Source organism: Rhinoraja longicauda, chromosome 24 (assembly GCF_053455715.1).
Source record: "Rhinoraja longicauda isolate Sanriku21f chromosome 24, sRhiLon1.1, whole genome shotgun sequence".
NCBI lineage: Eukaryota > Metazoa > Chordata > Chondrichthyes > Rajiformes > Arhynchobatidae > Rhinoraja > Rhinoraja longicauda.
Genome location: NC_135976.1, coordinates 639,101 through 656,233, shown reverse-complemented (window position 1 = coordinate 656,233; position 17,133 = coordinate 639,101). Strand labels below are relative to the sequence as shown.

The following is a 17,133-nucleotide window of genomic DNA, read 5'->3' as shown; positions in this document are numbered from 1 at the left end:
ATAGTGAATAAAAAGCTTTCAGCTGAATTTCGCTGCACCGACTTCTCTGAGTCGTGGATACTTTGTTTCCGCGCTCTTTTCTCTACCTCACCCGCTCGGTTTTACTCGTTTTCTACACGTAACCCGAGTCAGACTTGGTTTAATTTAGTTTTAATTTTATTGACAAGATCTCAAGATCCTCCCGGGACAAATGCTAATTTCTTCTGCAAAGTGGTGGCCGTGTTTGAGCGGTAAGAGAGACACACATTTGGATACATTGACAGTAATGCCGGCACAGAGGCAGATTCTACTCAACTCCAAGAGAACTAACCGATTGCCAGGATCTCTCTCGCCAAATAAAACTTCCATCGACGTTTGCCGACCTGGATATGACTTCAATTTATATTTATTTATTTCTTATTTATTCATATTTATTTCTCGTTCTGTTTAAATATCTGTGCCGGAAAGTCTGGAAGGGTGCATTGGATAATTCTACGATGAAATGACATGTTCACTAACGTGGGGCCTTTGTACTGCGAACCTGCTGTCCATCACCTTAAATAAACTTGACTCACTGAACCAGCTTCGCACAACAGTGGACAGACACAAGGAACTGTAGATGCTGGTTTACAAAATTATGATAAAGTGCTGGAGTAACTCAGCCGGTCAGGCAGCATCACTAGAGAACATGGAGAGGCGATGTTTCGGGTCGGGACCCTTCTTCAGACTATCTTTCCTATCGCCATAATGTGTGTGGCAGCTTTACAATCAGTGTATATCACTGTTGGTTCTCAGCGTCGTCTGTCCAGGACATTGGCAGGAAATGCCCCCGACCTACCTCCATCCCCTGCCTACAGCCCGGGTGTAATGGACCCGGGATTTTCAATCCCTGCCCGGGAAGACTGGCGGTGCCGTGATCTGTTTGATTTCAGTTCTCTTGGCCAGACGGTCTCAGATACTACAATCTGTCAGACGCGTGCCTCTTACGCCCGACTCTCAAACAACAAATGGACAGAATGGCAATTTTGTAGATTCAGATTATCACAGTGAGCACCGACTTCATGGGATTTTAATGTTCCAATTCAATGTGGCTAAATAATAGTAACACATTATTTTCTTGCTATTGCTTTGTGGGACTGCTCAAACTATTAAAGGGTTGGATTTGTCTTTGAAGCTTTGTTAAACTCTTAGCAGAGAGTGCGGGTGGTTGAGAGGTGATTTGATTCATGGGTACAAAATGATGAGTGAAAGGTAGGGCAAATAGTGAGGCACATTTGGTGAGGTACCCTTGGTGTTTATAACTAGAGGGCACATGGTTAATGTAAGGGGTGAGCGATTTGGAGACATTTGAGGAGGAAGTCACTCCCCAGAGGATAGTTGAGGGGGTGGTTGAGACACCAACTCTTACATTAAGAAGTACTTGGATAAATTCCATGGCATGGGAGGGCATAGTCTACATTGATGGTAAATTGATTTGGTCTAGATAGGTATTTGATCGCCAGCACAGATTTCCATGCTGCATGATTCCATGTCTCTATGATTTAAAAAAATAGTCAGAGAGTGTCATAGAGTGATACAGTGTGGAAACAGGCCCCTCAGCCCAACTTGCCCACACCAGCCAACGTGTCCTAGCTACTAGTCCTACCTGCCTGCATGTGGTCCATATCCATCTAAGCTTGTCCTTAAATGTTTGGATAGTCCCAGCCTCAACTACCTCCGCTTGTTCCATACCCCCACCGCCCTTTGTGTGAAAATATGCTTGTTAAGAATGAATTGAATGGTGATTTACTGAATATGGGTGTTTAAGAAGAGTTGCGTGTTTTGCTCCTCAGGTTTATACATCATATTGGAACATATTTGAGAGGAAGCAGATTTTGAATAATGGAGTGAAGCAGCAAAGAGATGGAGACACAAAGATGCGCAGCTCATAGTGGCTGTGCCAGACCTTCTAAACAACTTCTGCCTTTATCCAATGTCCAGTCGTCTCCTAAAGTCATGCAAACCTTCCCACTTTCCAGTCTTTGTGCAATTACATTCTCAATATGTCATGGAGTCATACAGCATGAAGCAGGCCATTCAGCCCAACTTGTCCAAGCCAACCAAGATGCCTCGTCTAAACTAGTCCCATTTGCCCGCCTTTGGCCCACATCCCTCTAAACCGTTCCTACCCATGTACCCGTCCAAATGTCTTTTAAATATTGTTATTGTTCCTGCCTCAACTGCTTCCTCCCACCACCTACCGAGTGGAAAACGATTCCCCCCAGTTTACAACTAAATCTTTACCCTCTCACCCTAAACCTACATCCTCCAGTTCTTGATTCCCCTACCCTAGGAAAAAAACTCTGTGATTTCACCCTGCCTATTCCCCTCATGGTTTTACACATCTCTATAAGGTAATACAGGGTTTGCTGCTATCACCTTGTGCGCTGAGAACATCGCAATGTGCAAAGAATTTGCTGCTGCATTTGCCAGTGGTTCTTTTGTTAATTTCCTTTCCATCAATGTTCCCCAGCTTTTAAGCTGAATAAATAAAGAAACAATTACAGTCATTTATGACTCTCGGCACCTTTCCTGAACCTTTGTATCCAAGGAAAGCTTTTCAAAGTTCTTAAATCTCTTCAATTAACTGAAGTCATTTCTCACTGGTGCCTCAATTGTAAATTGTAAATCTCTTCTGCACAATATCCAAGATTTTGGCATTCATCCTAGAGTGTGATGGTCAGAGTAAGAGTCCTTGTTTCAGCTGAGGCTTGTTGGCTCAGAAAGTTTCAGCATGAAATGGAATCAGAATTGCAGAGACATACAACACGAAAACAGGTCCTTAGACACAACTCGTGCGACCAAAATGCCCCTTCCAATCAAGTCCCATTTGTCTGCATTCAGCCCACATCCCTCTTAAACCTCTCCTAGCCTTGAGGGGATGGAAAACAGGTAAAAGTGAATAAAACAAAGTGTGTAAAACTGGGAATTGAGTAATAGTCAAGAGAGAGACACTGTAATTCACTGGAATTTAGAAGGATGAGAGGGGATCTTATAGAAACATATAAAATGATTAAGGGATTGAACACGCTAGATGCAGGAAGCATGTTCCCGATGTTGGTGTAATCCAGAACCAGGGGCCACAGTTTAAGAATAAGGGGTAGGCCATTTGGAACTGAGATGAGGAAAATCTTTTTCACTCAGAGTTGTGAATTTGTGGAATGGGGGGAAGGCAGGAACAGGGTACTGATTGTTGGTGATCAGCCATGATCATATTGAATGGCTGGCTTGAAGGGCCAAATGGCCTAATCCTGCACCTATTGTCTATGTATCTATGAAAGAAGAAAGGAATATGGAACAAAGAATAAAGAAACAAGAAACCAAAGAAGAAAGGTGGCCAAAAATGGAAAGTAAAAGAAAGTAAAAGCACATGGAAGGGACGCCTGGACAGATGGTGCACGTAAAGCTAGGATGCGATGGGAGGAAATGTGGGCACATGAAACAGAATGTGGAGAGACACATACAGGAAGTGTGGGAAAGAGGAAAGTTGAATGAAAGAAAGGATGTGGGAGTAATGAGACCTAGAAATCCCCAGCTCAGTGCATCAACAAGACTCCAAATCTGGACTTTCAAAGTCACAGGTTTTACTCTCCTGTCTGGGCTTTAAGGATCTTAAACTCAAATGAATCCACATAATCATCCGCAGTCCAACCAATTTACCTTTGATGATCTTCATGCGATACATTAATAGTTAGTTTAAAACAGGAGCATAAAATGGCCAGGAGAGAAACGTATTTACAGATCAGAATTTAACAGATTGGACTTTAATCCACAGCCATGGAAATGATCTGCTCAAAATCAAAAAGGATGATTGCACCAGTCACATGTATTAATAATATGAATAAAATATATGAACATAGGCCCAATCAGTCTTACTGTATGTCTTGCAATCATTTCAGTGTATGAGGTGTTATTTTCTACTGAATAATTTCTATAGCACAACTATCTGACTATGTGAAAAGATCTGTATTGTTTAATTGTTCTTACAGCTAGGAAATAAATCTTTTTGCTCTCCTTAATTTTAACCAATGCACTTGCCGAATGAGGTGTAAAAATAAGAAAGCTGTTTAATTTTTGATAACCCTGATCTTCTAAGTGTAAACACTGACGAACATGGTAATTGAATATTGAATTTTCTGCAGAATATTCAATATAAATTTACAATTAAAGATGCTAAGAACATTTCAAAAGCGTGGTGCAATTTTATCGGATATATCTGTGAATGCTCAGTCTTTTTCCCAGATAGAGGATTCTAAAATAGAGACCATAGGCTTCAGGTGAGAGGGTGGAGATTTAAGAAGGACCTCAGGGACAACCTTTCTCCTCAGAGGGTAGTCCTTATCTGGAATGAGCTGCCAGAGGAAGATATAGAAGGATACAGTTATGACTTTTAGAAGATGTTGAAAGACTCTTGAAAGACATTTAGACAGACATGTGGTGCAGAAGGGTTCAGATGGATATGGGCCAAATACACACAAATCGTTCTAGCCCAATATGCCAACTTGGTCAGCATGGAACCTATTACTCATCAGGCTTTGTTCTGTCCCCACCATTCTTCCAGCTTTACCCCCTTCACCACAATCAGCCTGAAGAAGGGTCCGTCCATGTTCTCCAGTGATGCTGCCAACATTACCTATCTATGTTCTCCAGTGATGCTGCCTGATCTGTTGAGTTACTCCAACACTTTGTGTCATTTTTGGTAAACCAGCATCTGCATTTCTTAGTATCTGCAGTCCACTAATCATATCTTATTTACTGTCATGAGACTCATATACATAAATTCATTGTAGAAACAAGGAACTGCAGTCTGAAGAAGGATCCCAACCAGAAATGCCACCTATCCTTTTTGTCCAGAGGTGCTGCCTGACCGGCTGAGTTACTCCAGCACTTTGTGTCTATCTTTAGCTAAATTAGATATATATTTTTCTATGATACATCACTTCAAAAGAATTCAGCAAGTCAGAATGTTCGGAGGAATTTAATGTTGTTATGCAAAAAGATTTCCTTTCTTTGTTTTTGTTTCCAAACATTATTTTATGTTTTAATTACCTTCCCACTCCTGTGTAATCTCTGTTCTCCCTCATGATTTGCTATTCCTTTTACATTTGACATCTGAGATGTGCCTAAACCTCTGTTTAACATCCATGCATGCACATTTCAACAGACGTTCCTGGATATCGGCCAGTGGCATTCCTTCTCCTCCCACCACTATTCCACTCCACCCCAGCACCATCCACCATTAATTCTCCTAACAATCTGAGAACAATTTTATTTCCCTACCAATGCATTGGGTGCCTTCAACTTTCTGACAAATAAAATCAAGAGACTGCTAAAATATACGACTAAAACTGCGTGTGAAACAAGACATTTCTGTAGACTTTCATTGATTCAGACCATGTCTGTAAAAGGCCGGGACATTGGCATGGGCCTACATTACAAAATGTCTCCTGCATTGTTTAGATTTTGTTATTATGACTCAGTTGAGTTCCATCAAGTGTATTTGGCATTTTGTAGACCAATCCAGCCAATCCTATCCTTTGCCTTTCCCAGGGCTCTATAAATTACATTATCTCAAATGTGCATCTTATTCTGTTTTGAATGACCTGATGAACTCTATTTTCACTGTTCTTACAGGCAGGGAGATACAGAACATAACCCACTTACAGGCAGGGAGATACAGAACATAACCCACTTACAGGCAGGGAGATACAGAACATAACCCACTTACAGGCAGGGAGATACAGAACATAACCCACTTACAGGCAGGGAGATACAGAACATAACCCACTTACAGGCAGGGAGATACAGAACATAACCCACTTACAGGCAGGGAGATACAGAACATAACCCACTTACAGGCAGGGAGATACCGAACATAACCCACTTACAGGCAGGGAGATACAGAACATAACCCACTTACAGGCAGGGAGATACAGAACATAACCCACTTACAGGCAGGGAGATACAGAACATAACCCACTTACAGGCAGGGAGATACAGAACATAACCCACTTACAGGCAGGGAGATACAGAACATAACCCACTTACAGGCAGGGAGATACAGAACATAACCCACTTACAGGCAGGGAGATACAGAACATAACCCACTTACAGGCAGGGGGGAGATACAGAACATAACCCACTTACAGGCAGGGAGATACAGAACATAACCCACTCATTGGTATGGTATGGTACTTTATTTGTCACATGCAGAAGGGTCTGTTTCCACGATCTATGATTCCATAACTCTAAGTTACACTGAACTTGCCTCCTTTTCAATTTGTGCATGACTCTTCTTGTTTTTTGCCATGTTATGAGAAGCATGAGCCAAAACATTATGACCACTGACAGGTGAAGTGAATAACATTGATTATCTTGTTACAATGGCACCTGTCAAGCAAGTGAACAGTCAGTTCTTGAAGTTGATGTGTTGGATGCAGGAGAAATGGGCAGGAGTAAAGACCTGAGCGACTTTGACAAGGCCCAAATTGTTATGGCCAGACGACTTGGTCAGAACATCTCTGAAATGGCAAGGCTTACATAGAGAAACATAGAAACATAGAAAATAAGTGCAGGAGGAGGCTATCTCGCCCTTTGAGCCAGCATCACCATTCATTGTGATCATGGCTGATCATCTACAATCAGTAACCTGTGCCTGCCTTCTCCTTCACCCCATATCCCTTGATTCCACTAGCCCCTAGAGTTCTATCTAACTCTCTTTTAAATTCATCCAGTGAATTGACCTCCACTGCCTTCTGTGGCAGAGAATTCCACAAATTTACTACTCTCTGGGTGAAAAAGTTTCTTCTCACCTCAGTTTTAAATGGCCTCCTCTTTATTCTTAGGCTGTGTCCCCTGGTTCTGGGCTCCCCCAACATTGGGAACATTTTTCCTGCATCTAGCTTGTCTAGCTAGTCCTTTTATAATTTTATACGTCTCTAAAAGATCCCCTCGCATCCTTCTAAACTCCAGTGAATACAAGCTTAGTCTTTCCAATCTTTCCTCATATGACAGTCCCTCCATCCCAGGGATTAACCTCATGAACCTATGCTGCACTGCCTCAATAGCAAGGACGTCCTTCCTCAAATTAGGAGACCAAAACTGCACACAATACTCCAGATGTGGTCTCACCAGGGCCCTATACAACTGCAGAAAGACCTCTTTGCTTGTGGGGTGCTTCCGGTCAGCAGTGGTGAGTACCTACCGACAGTGGTCCGAGGAGGGACAAACCACAAACCGGCGACAGCGTGCTAGGCGCAAAAGGCTCATCTTTACGTGAGGACAACGAAGGCTATCCCGTCTGGTCCAAACCGACAGAAGGTCTACTGTGGCACAAGTCACAGAAAATTGTAATGGTGGTCCCAGGGGAAATGTGTCACAGTACATCGCACACTGCTGCATATGGGGCTGCACACGGAGGACCAACAGCATATTAGGCAGGTGGTCATAATGTTTTGGTTCATCAGGTCATAATGTTTGGGCTCATCAGTGTATACTGTAGGCTTTTCATGAGCTCTATCTAAATATCATTAATTGGAAGCATCACAGCAAAGTCCCAGTGCCCTTTTTGTGTTACCACTTTACACTTACCACTCTCTAAAAAAAGACACAATGTGCTGGAGTAACTCAACAGAGGTGCTGCCTTACACACTGAATTACACCAACACTTTGTGTCGTCTTTAATAAACCAGTATCTGCACTTCCTTGTCATCAAGCATTGAGTCATTCAACATGGAAACCGTACCTAGGCCCAATTTGCTCATGTCGACCAAGATGCTCCATCTACACTAGTCTTGCTTGCCTGCATTGGGCCCGTATCCCTCTAAACCTTTCCCATCCTTGCACCTGTCCAAATGTCATTTAAATTGTTGTTACAGTACCTGCCTTAACTACCTCCTTTAACATCTCATTTCATATACCTAAATATTGCCCCTCAGTTTCCTATTAAATCTTTCTCCTCTCACATTAAACCTATGTCATCTGGTTCTTGATTCCCCTACTCTGGGGAAAATACTCTGTGCACCTACCTTATCTATTCCCCTCATGATCTTATGCACTTTTATAAAATCACTACTCAGCCTCCTGCACTCCAAGGAATAAAGTCCTAGCCTGCCCAACCTCTCCCTATAGCTCAGGACTTCCAAGGCTTGGCAATATCCTCGTAAATCTTCTCTGCACCCTTCCCTATAGCAGGGTGACCAAAACTGAACAGAATACTCCAACTGTATCTACTTATCGCTCTTCATCTCAATGCTAGAGTTAATGCTACCATATCAATGCTCAAAGCTAGAATTTGTGGCAAGGCGTGGTACGAAAGTGGCACAGTATTTTAGCGTGGCATAGACCTGAGATCAGTGACGTTTTCTTGTCTGTAGTTATTTAGCCATACTGCCTAGGTCCCTCTGAAAGCTTGCAGTACATTCACATTCATCATTGACCAAAGTTACATTGACTTTCTTTTGCAGGAAAGCAGAGTTCTTTACAATTTTTGTGTTGTTGCTCTCTGTAGTGTTAATACTATTTAAAGTCCATTCCTCATTGTCTTGATTCACTTCAAAATTCCGTGGAATAGTTGTCTGTGATTGAGTTAAATCGAGTATTTAAGCAATGGAACAGTTAAATTCTTGTTGCAGCTTAACAGCCCCATAAATGTTCTAACACACAGATAAAAATATATAATAATCAATTATACAATAAATTAATAACCATAATCCTGGGTAATCATAATAGTGCAAAACAGAAGTCTGTAGTGCAACCAAAGACATGGTCCATAGATCATAGTTGCTGAGGTTAGAGTTGTGCAGTTTTCAAGAGCCTGATCGTTGCTGGTAACAAGCTGTTCTTGAACCTGGTGGTCATGGTTTTCTGGCTCCTGTACCGTAGGAGCGAAATGAGAGCGTGGCCAGGGTGGTGTCAGTCTTTGATGATAGAAACATAGAAAACATAGAAAATAGGTGCGGGAGTAGGCCATTCGGCCCTTCGAGCCTGTACGCACCGCCATTCAATATGATCATGGCTGATCATCCAACTCAGTATCCCGTACCTGCCTTCTCTCCATACCCTCTGATCCCTTTAGCCACAAGGGCCACATCTAACTCCCTCTTAAATATAGCCAATGAACTGGCCTCAACTACCTTCTGTGGCAGAGAATTCCACAACTAAAGTTTTATAAAGCTGCAACATGACTTTCTGATTCTTGTCTTAATGCCTCAACCGACGAAAGCAAGAATACTGTTTGTTATTCTCTTGCTTTTTTGTCACTGCCATATAATAGTCACTTTCTGAATCTGCCACCTTCAATTCATGCCTGGAAAATGGCTGGATACCAGAGAAATTGTCCCGATGAATTGTGTGATTTTATACAGTTTATAGGAAAATAACTGCAGATGCTGGTTCAGATCGAAGGTAGACTCAAAATGCTGGAGTAACTCCGGGTGACGTTTCAGGTCGACTAAAGAAGGGTCTCGACCAGAAACGTCACCTATTCCTTCTCTCCTGAGATGCTGCCTGACCCGCTGAGTTACTCCAGCATTTTGTGTCTACCTTACACAATTTATATCTAGTTTTATACAGAGTTTATGTAGAAACAAGGAACTGCAGATGTTGTTTTACAAAAAAATACACAAAGTGCTGGAGTAACTCAGCGGGTCAGGCAGCATCTCTGGAGAACATGCTGAAACGGTGACTAACACAGTTTATTCTGCTTTATATCCGCGTGGATCACATTTTTGTAAACAAAAGCAGAATGCAATCCAATTGTTAGATAACAGTTTGTGCAATCTCATCAATGTTATTTGATCATTCACAAAGAGTCTCAATTTACACCCGTTTTGTTTTTCTTCAGCACTGAATATCAAGGTTTCAAAAGCCATTGATTATCACCTTATGGATTTTGTTCACCAAGACCCACTGAAAGTCTGTGGAAAGCTGAAAGAGTCCCCAGGGAATGAGATTGCAAGTGAGCGGAGCGAGGAAGAGACTGGCAGCAAAAACAAGAAGAGGCGCAACAGAACCACGTTCACCAGCTATCAGCTGGAGGAGCTGGAGAAGGTGTTTCAGAAAACTCACTATCCAGATGTGTATGCTCGAGAACAGCTGGCTCTGGGCACTGAGCTGACGGAGGCCAGGGTCCAGGTACGGTTGGATGGAAGGTGATGGTGAAAGTTAGAAGTTGCGGGATTCTTGGCCGAGCCTAGGCACCCTCTTGTGGCAGGCACACACTGAGGAGCTTATTTTATGATTCATTGAAACATACAGCATGGAAACAGGCTCTTTGGCCTATCGAGTCCATGCCGACCATCGATCACCCTTTCACACTTGGTATCCCACTTTCACATCCATTCCTTACCCTAAACGAAATTTACAGAGGCCAATTAATCTACAAATTCGCACATTGTTGGGATATGGGAGAAAACTGGAGCACATGGAGGAAACTAATGTGGTCACAGAGAGATCGTGCAAACTCCACACAGACAGCATCCAAGCTCAGGATCAAACCTGGGACTCTGGCATTGTGAGGCAACAACTCTACCACTTGTGCAGAACTGCCCAGTATTTCCTGAGATTTCCTTGTGGCCTGCTGGCCAAAGTTACACTGACAGTTCTAATTTAACCTCCAGCCACATGTTTGTGGTGACAATAGTGACATTAGCTTGCTTTGTGTCAGGCCCCCTCTGAAGAACACCAAAGTAAGAGATGTTGTGTACTGTGAATTATGGAATCATGAGCTTAATGGAGCAAGTTCAGGTCCACCACCGATATTATGGCAACGTGACCTGGCACCTTCTTTAATCCAGACCAAATTACGGGAGCGCACTTGAAATCGCCCCTGGAGGTCCACCCGAAAATGTGGCGCTTAGGCCGGGTGAGATGGTCGATCCCGATCTCATCTGGACTTCCACGGCTGATCGGTGGTTTGAATTTGTCCCCTGCGGCCAGAGGTTTGGAATCTGGCTTGGCGGGAATTGTCAGATCCATTCCCAGAGCCGACATCTGAGGCCAACTTTGCAGGCTGGTATCTCAGCCCTCCGAGGCTGTGACCTCTGTTGGTCTAGCAAAACAGATAATACGGCAAGCTTCTGGAACCTAGGGTGCCGGGAAATCGGTGGTGGACCAGTACTACAGGAGAAAGATGGCAGGCAATGCAAGAAGCTAATAAACCAGGAATCTCAAGACATTCCCACAAATTCCCAGGTGTACATACAGGTGGAATCAATGAAGGAGATGTTATAAAAGGAAGTCACTCGGTTAACAGTGGCACTACTGCCTTTCTGAGAGATCCCTCCAATTCTTACATAGAGACACACATTTGGACATATGGTTAGCACACAACAAAAGCTTTTCACTGTACATGACTAAAAAAACTAAACTCACAATATGCACAAAAATTTCAGGGCAGAGGAAGAGCCACATGCAGCAAAATGGAAACATATACATTGCACATGAACACCATAATTCAGATGGAACAAACGACACAATGTGCTGGAGCCAGGGAGACTGTCTGGAAAACATGGATAGGCGATGTTTCGTGTCGGGACCCTTCTGAGCCAAAACATTCCCTAACCATGTTCTCAGGACATGCTTCTTAACCCACTGAGGTACTCCAGCATTTTGTGTTTTTTGCTCAGGATTTAAAATGTGCACAGGATTTAAGATGTATACATTTATACAGAGACCTACAGATGTGGACCAATGTAGGCATGATCATGCCAACTTAGACAGTCAACCACACATTCACAGGCATGACAGCAGATAGGGTGACACATTGGCGGAGTGGTAGAGTTGCTGCCTTGTAGTGCCAGCAATCCGCGTGCTATCTGATAGATAGAGCTCTTAAGGATAGCGGCGTCAGGGGGTATGGGGAGAAGGCAGGAATGGGGTACTGATTGAGAATGATCAGCCATGATCACATTGAATGGTGGTGCTGGCTCGAAGGGCCGAATGGCCTACTCCTGCACCTATTGTCTATTGTCTATCTGTGTGGAGTTTGCATGTTCTCCCTGTAACCATGTGGGTTTCCTCCGGTTGCTCCCACATTCCAAAGACGTGTGGAATTGTAGGTTAAATGACTTCTGTAAAATAAATTCATCCCTAGTGTATAGGATAGAACTAGTGTTCGGGTGATCGTTGGTCGCTGTGGATTCGGTGGGCCAAAGGCCCAGTTTCTACACTGTGTCTCTAAACTAAACGAAAACTGAACTAAGGAATTTCAAATACAAAGGCAAAGTGCTGGAGGAACTCAGCGAGTCAGGCAACGTGTGGAGGGAACAGACAGGCAATGTTTCAGGACAGGACCTTTCTTCAGGCTGAGGTCCTCCAGCACTTTGTGTTTCTTGATCAGGATCCCACCATTGGCAGTCTCTGTGTCTCCATTCCCAGTACAACAGATCTTGCAGTTAGTAGTGGTCCACCACAATTTCACATTCACATATTTGACAACATTTGCCGTTTATCTAGTTTCATTGTTCTCTTCCAAAATGTACACTGGAAGAACAGCACCTGAACACACCACTCAATATTTTGTATCATGTTTTTGTGAGTCAGTAATTGACTGCATGAATTCTGGAATCCATGTGCTTAGTCTCCAGTATTCAGAAACATAATCAACGTTAACATTTCATCACAAGGTGGAGGAAACGCTGGCATGGTCCTTTGGATGAAAGATTAAACCCTTGCTTTAACCAAGCTGCCATGGTAGCTATTAAAGCTTCCATGAAAAAATTGGAAGCACAGTGGCGGAGTGGTAGAGTTGCTGCCTTGTAGTGCCAGCAACCTAGTCTCCTAGTCTCCTAATCAACATTCTCCCTCAGAGAAGCCAAATTAATACATAGATTATCTGACTTTATTTAGACATAGAGTCATCGAGCTATACAGTGCAGAAACAGGCCCTTCAGCTCACTTTGTCCATGCTGACCAAGTTGACATTCTGGGCTCATCCCATTGGTCTGCATTTGGCCCATAAATCTCTAAACCCTTCCTATCTATATCCACCTTGGCATCTTGCTGCAATTCAAGCTGGTTGTCCTAGTTTCCACCAGCAACAGAACGTAATGGAATGCATGCAAATGACTTTGATACATTTCAGATTTACTTTATGCTGTAAAACAAGTAAAATATCTTTCACTTTTCAGATGAGTTTAAACTTCTTTGGAAATGCTGGAGGAAACATTGTCAACCATGGCCTCATTCTGAGGCCGAGGTGATGTCCATCCCACCTGATGGGGCTTCATCTCACTGAACCTTCAAGCCATGCAACCAAATTAAATCACTTCAGATGGACATGGGCCAAACATGGGCAAACGGGACTAACTCAGAGGGGGCATCTTGGTCAGTGTGGGTGAGTTGGGGGGAAGGACCGTTTCCATGCTGTATATCTCTATGACCAGAGCAATCTAAAAAGCCTTTGTCATTGAGTTACTGAATTAAGTTGGTAATTGGTTGATTGAGTCCTGGTTTGTAATGGCAGATAAAACCAATCTGACTGATGGCATCAGCTGAAGGAAACAAGAAGTTTTGTTTACAACTTCTCATGGGCAATGAATTACTGCTTCACCATGACCACTCTTTTAACCCAGGGTTTAGGAGAAAACTATTTTGATGACAATGGTATCAGTGTTTCTTTGGTGTTGATCCTCCAATACCACGGCGCTCACTCAACACCAACTCTCAAGGAGTGTGGCACTCCTGCAGTGATTCCTACATCAAAATGCCCCACTTCCAGGTTGATAGAAACCTGAGGGGCAACCTTTTCACACAGAGGGTGATGGGTATATGGAATGAGCTGTCAGAGGAGGTTGTTGAGGCAGGTACAAAAGCAGCATTTAGAAGACATTTGAACAGGTACATAGATAGGAAAGGTTTAGAGGGCAAATGAGTTTGGCTTAGATGCAGTGCAGCAAACAAAAGTATGCAGTGCAATTTAAACAAAGCCTGTAGTTGCATAGGTTAGTGTTGTGAAGTGTTCAAAAGCCTGATGGTTGCTGGGAAGAAGTTAGTCTTGAACGTGGACCTCACAGTTTTCAGGCTCCTGTACCTTCCTGGTGATAGCAGCGAGATGAGAGCATGGCCAAGATGGCATGGGTCTTTGATGACATTGGCTGTCTTTGTGAGACAGCGCCCCCTGTAGTTCCCTCCCTGGTAGGGAGGTCAGTGCCTGTGATGGACCAGGCAGTGTCTACCACTCTCTGTTCTGGACATTTGAGTTATCAAACCGTGCTATGATGCAACCAGTCAATGTACACCTGTAAAAGTTCAATCGAGTATTCGATGACATCCTGAATCTCCTCAATCTTGTAAGGAAGTAGAAGTTTCCTGTTGACATCACACATGGTCACCGTTCCTCTCAGTAATTCTGCCAAAGCCAGGAGCAGAAGGACCTGGAATCACCAGTCTGGGTGCAGGATTCTCTTGTATTTGGTGGCAGAGGACAACAAGCAGTTTATTTAACTTTCCAGACGTGTCATTTATCCCCATATTTTCTCGCAAACTAGGTTTGGTTTCAAAACAGAAGAGCCAAATGGAGGAAACGGGAACGCTACGGAAAATTCCACGAAGTCAGAAATCACTTTGCTGCAGCGTACGATATCTCAATCTTTCCCAGGCCAGACAATTACCCTCAGGTACAGCATTGGCACGGAGTGTTACGGTCTGCAGTTGTACCATCTAACAGATTATAGGATCAGGGCCCTGACTATTAATTATAAAAAGAGATTCAGATGTGTTTACTGTGGTGCTTTAAAAATAAAGTATTCATTTGTTTTGACTTTTTTTGTTTAAACTTTTACCTTATTATCTTTTTTTTTTTTTTAACCTTCCCCAAGCCTTAGACTGCTGGTGGAACTCAGCAGCACTTGTGGAGGGAATGGATAGATGACGTGGGACCCTTGCTCAGACTGGGTTAAAATGGGTCGAAAGTGAAGTAGCATTTCCTGTTGATGGGAATCAAACAATGTGGTTCAAGGCTTAGTTGGTATTTACAGAATGCTGAGGGAAGAGCAGATGAGTTGAATTCATTGCCACTGAAGGCTGTGGAGGCCGTCATTGGGTATTTTGAAGGTGGAGATTGGCAGATACTAGATTGGTAAGGGTGTCAAGGGTTTTGGCGAGAAGGGAGGAGAATGGGGTTGAGAGAGAAAGATAGATCATCCTTGATTGAATGGCGGAGCAGACTCGATGGGCTGAATGGCCTATTTCTGCTCCAACGACTTATGAACATGAAATTATGAGTAAATATGATGTTTTTTCGCAGAGCCAGCATAAGGACAATGGATTGGATGGCCTCTATCTGAGTACATGATTCTCTTGTTCTGAATTAACGTGAATATCATTTCTTCCTCTCCATGCTTTTGAAATCATTGGATTTTACAGGACATTGGATGTTATTTATTAAGGCTTAGCTATTTATTAAGGCTAAGACTGTATTCCTTGCAGCACATGAGAATGAGGGGTGATCTTACAGATGTGTATAAAATCATAAGGGAAATAGATAGGTTAAATGCAGTCTTTTACCCAGGGAAGGGGAATCAAGAACTGGAAAGATAGATTTTAGGTGAGAGGGGAATGATTTAATAGGAACCCGAGGGGCAACTTTTACAGACAGAGGGTGATGGGTGTATGGGACGTGTTGCCAGAGGAGGTAGTTGAGGCAGATAGTATAACAACACTTTAAAAACATGTGAACCTTCCATTTCCCTCCACTGATGCTGAGTTCATCCAGGAGTCTGTTTTTTTTTTTATCCTAGTACAGTATTGTAGTGTTGATTTATCCCCCAAATTCTTTTATTTTTCCCCCAAATTCTTTTATTTTTCAGACATTCTCACGATTCATGACATTTATCCCTTTGGCATTTTTCTCTGATCTTAGTAGCATTCTAGTGACTTCAAATATTGTGGATATTTTTGCAAAATTGACTGAATTAGATAACAATTTATTTACAGTATGACAGTAATTAAAACCACCTGTGGTTGCAATACTGTGCTGAACTGTTAGTCTTATGTTTGGACTCAAAAGTCCCACACAGAAAGGCTGGAGAGAAGGGTTAGCCATCTAATTACTTAGGGCCATGTTACACCTCGGTCTTGTTATTTTTTAAATTACCTATATGATACTAAAGATACTTGTTTTCTTTCAGATACACAACAACCTCTGGGCCAGCACTGCAACAAGCACTGCCACGGTCTCTTCACCTCTACTGTCTCAGCAACCTATGTCTTCATCTTGCATGACACCATATTCACACTCCCATGGGAATGTCGGTGGGTTTATGGGTATCTCCAGCGCTCCTACTCACCATAGTAGCATCAAGAGTCTTTATTCCCTTCACGGATTCCCTAGCTCACGTGCCAACCACGCCTTTGAACCGGTGCCTGAATCTGACTACAAAACCCCCAGTCTTGTTGCTCTTCGAGGGAAGCCAAAGGAGACACCGGCTTTCCTTTCATGGACCAGGTGATGGGGCGGCACGAGATGAGGCATTTGACTCAAGTTATTTTTATCACTGAAGAGTTTCTCTCTACTGTTATGCTTTTAGTTATAAATAATTGCCTGAGTTACTTCATGACTCACTGCAGAAGGTGCATAATCAAAGTGCCAGTTCCAGACATGCATGGCAACAAAATCAGAAGGACATTTATTCTTCCGCTTCGATATCAAGATTCTCCCCTCTGGTGTTGGTGCCTAAACCAAGACATTAACCCCTTGAGAGTGCCATTATTACAAATACTATCATCAACAGCACTTTGCAGAAGAGATGTGCATGGAGTTTTGATTTTTTATGAAGCTGTGTGAATGTTATTGGCTTCGATCCTTGTATGTCCAAGAACAGAAAATTAAATTTAATTTAAAGAGCTCAAAGTTGCAAATATTTCCAATTTGTTAAACTTTATTGACTTGCTGAATCTGATCCAGCAGCAGGCTGCAATTTTAAGAGGAGTAAAACATTAAAGTTTAACTATTGTAAAATAGCAGCAGAAAAAATCACACGTAAATATATTGAACATCAATTTGCTAAATAACCTGTTCCGTAACAATGCAGGCACAGAAACCTGTGCAGTATAATACCTGATGTCCCATGTCATATAGCACGGAAACAAGTTATTCGGCCCAATTCAAACATG

General features: G+C 42.7%; 1 protein-coding gene across 1 annotated transcript in view; it reads left to right on the top strand.

The window, feature by feature from the left end:
• Positions 1–16,820, top strand: part of alx3 (ALX homeobox 3) — a 28,242-nt gene extending 11,422 nt beyond the window's left edge. The window contains exons 2-4 of the mRNA XM_078420289.1: positions 9,863–10,152; positions 14,508–14,636; positions 16,149–16,820. Coding sequence (XP_078276415.1) covers positions 9,863–10,152; positions 14,508–14,636; positions 16,149–16,469 — 740 coding nt within the window. The 3' untranslated portion in view covers positions 16,470–16,820. The remainder of the gene's footprint in view (positions 1–9,862; positions 10,153–14,507; positions 14,637–16,148) is intronic.
• Positions 16,821–17,133: the final 313 nt, after the last annotated feature.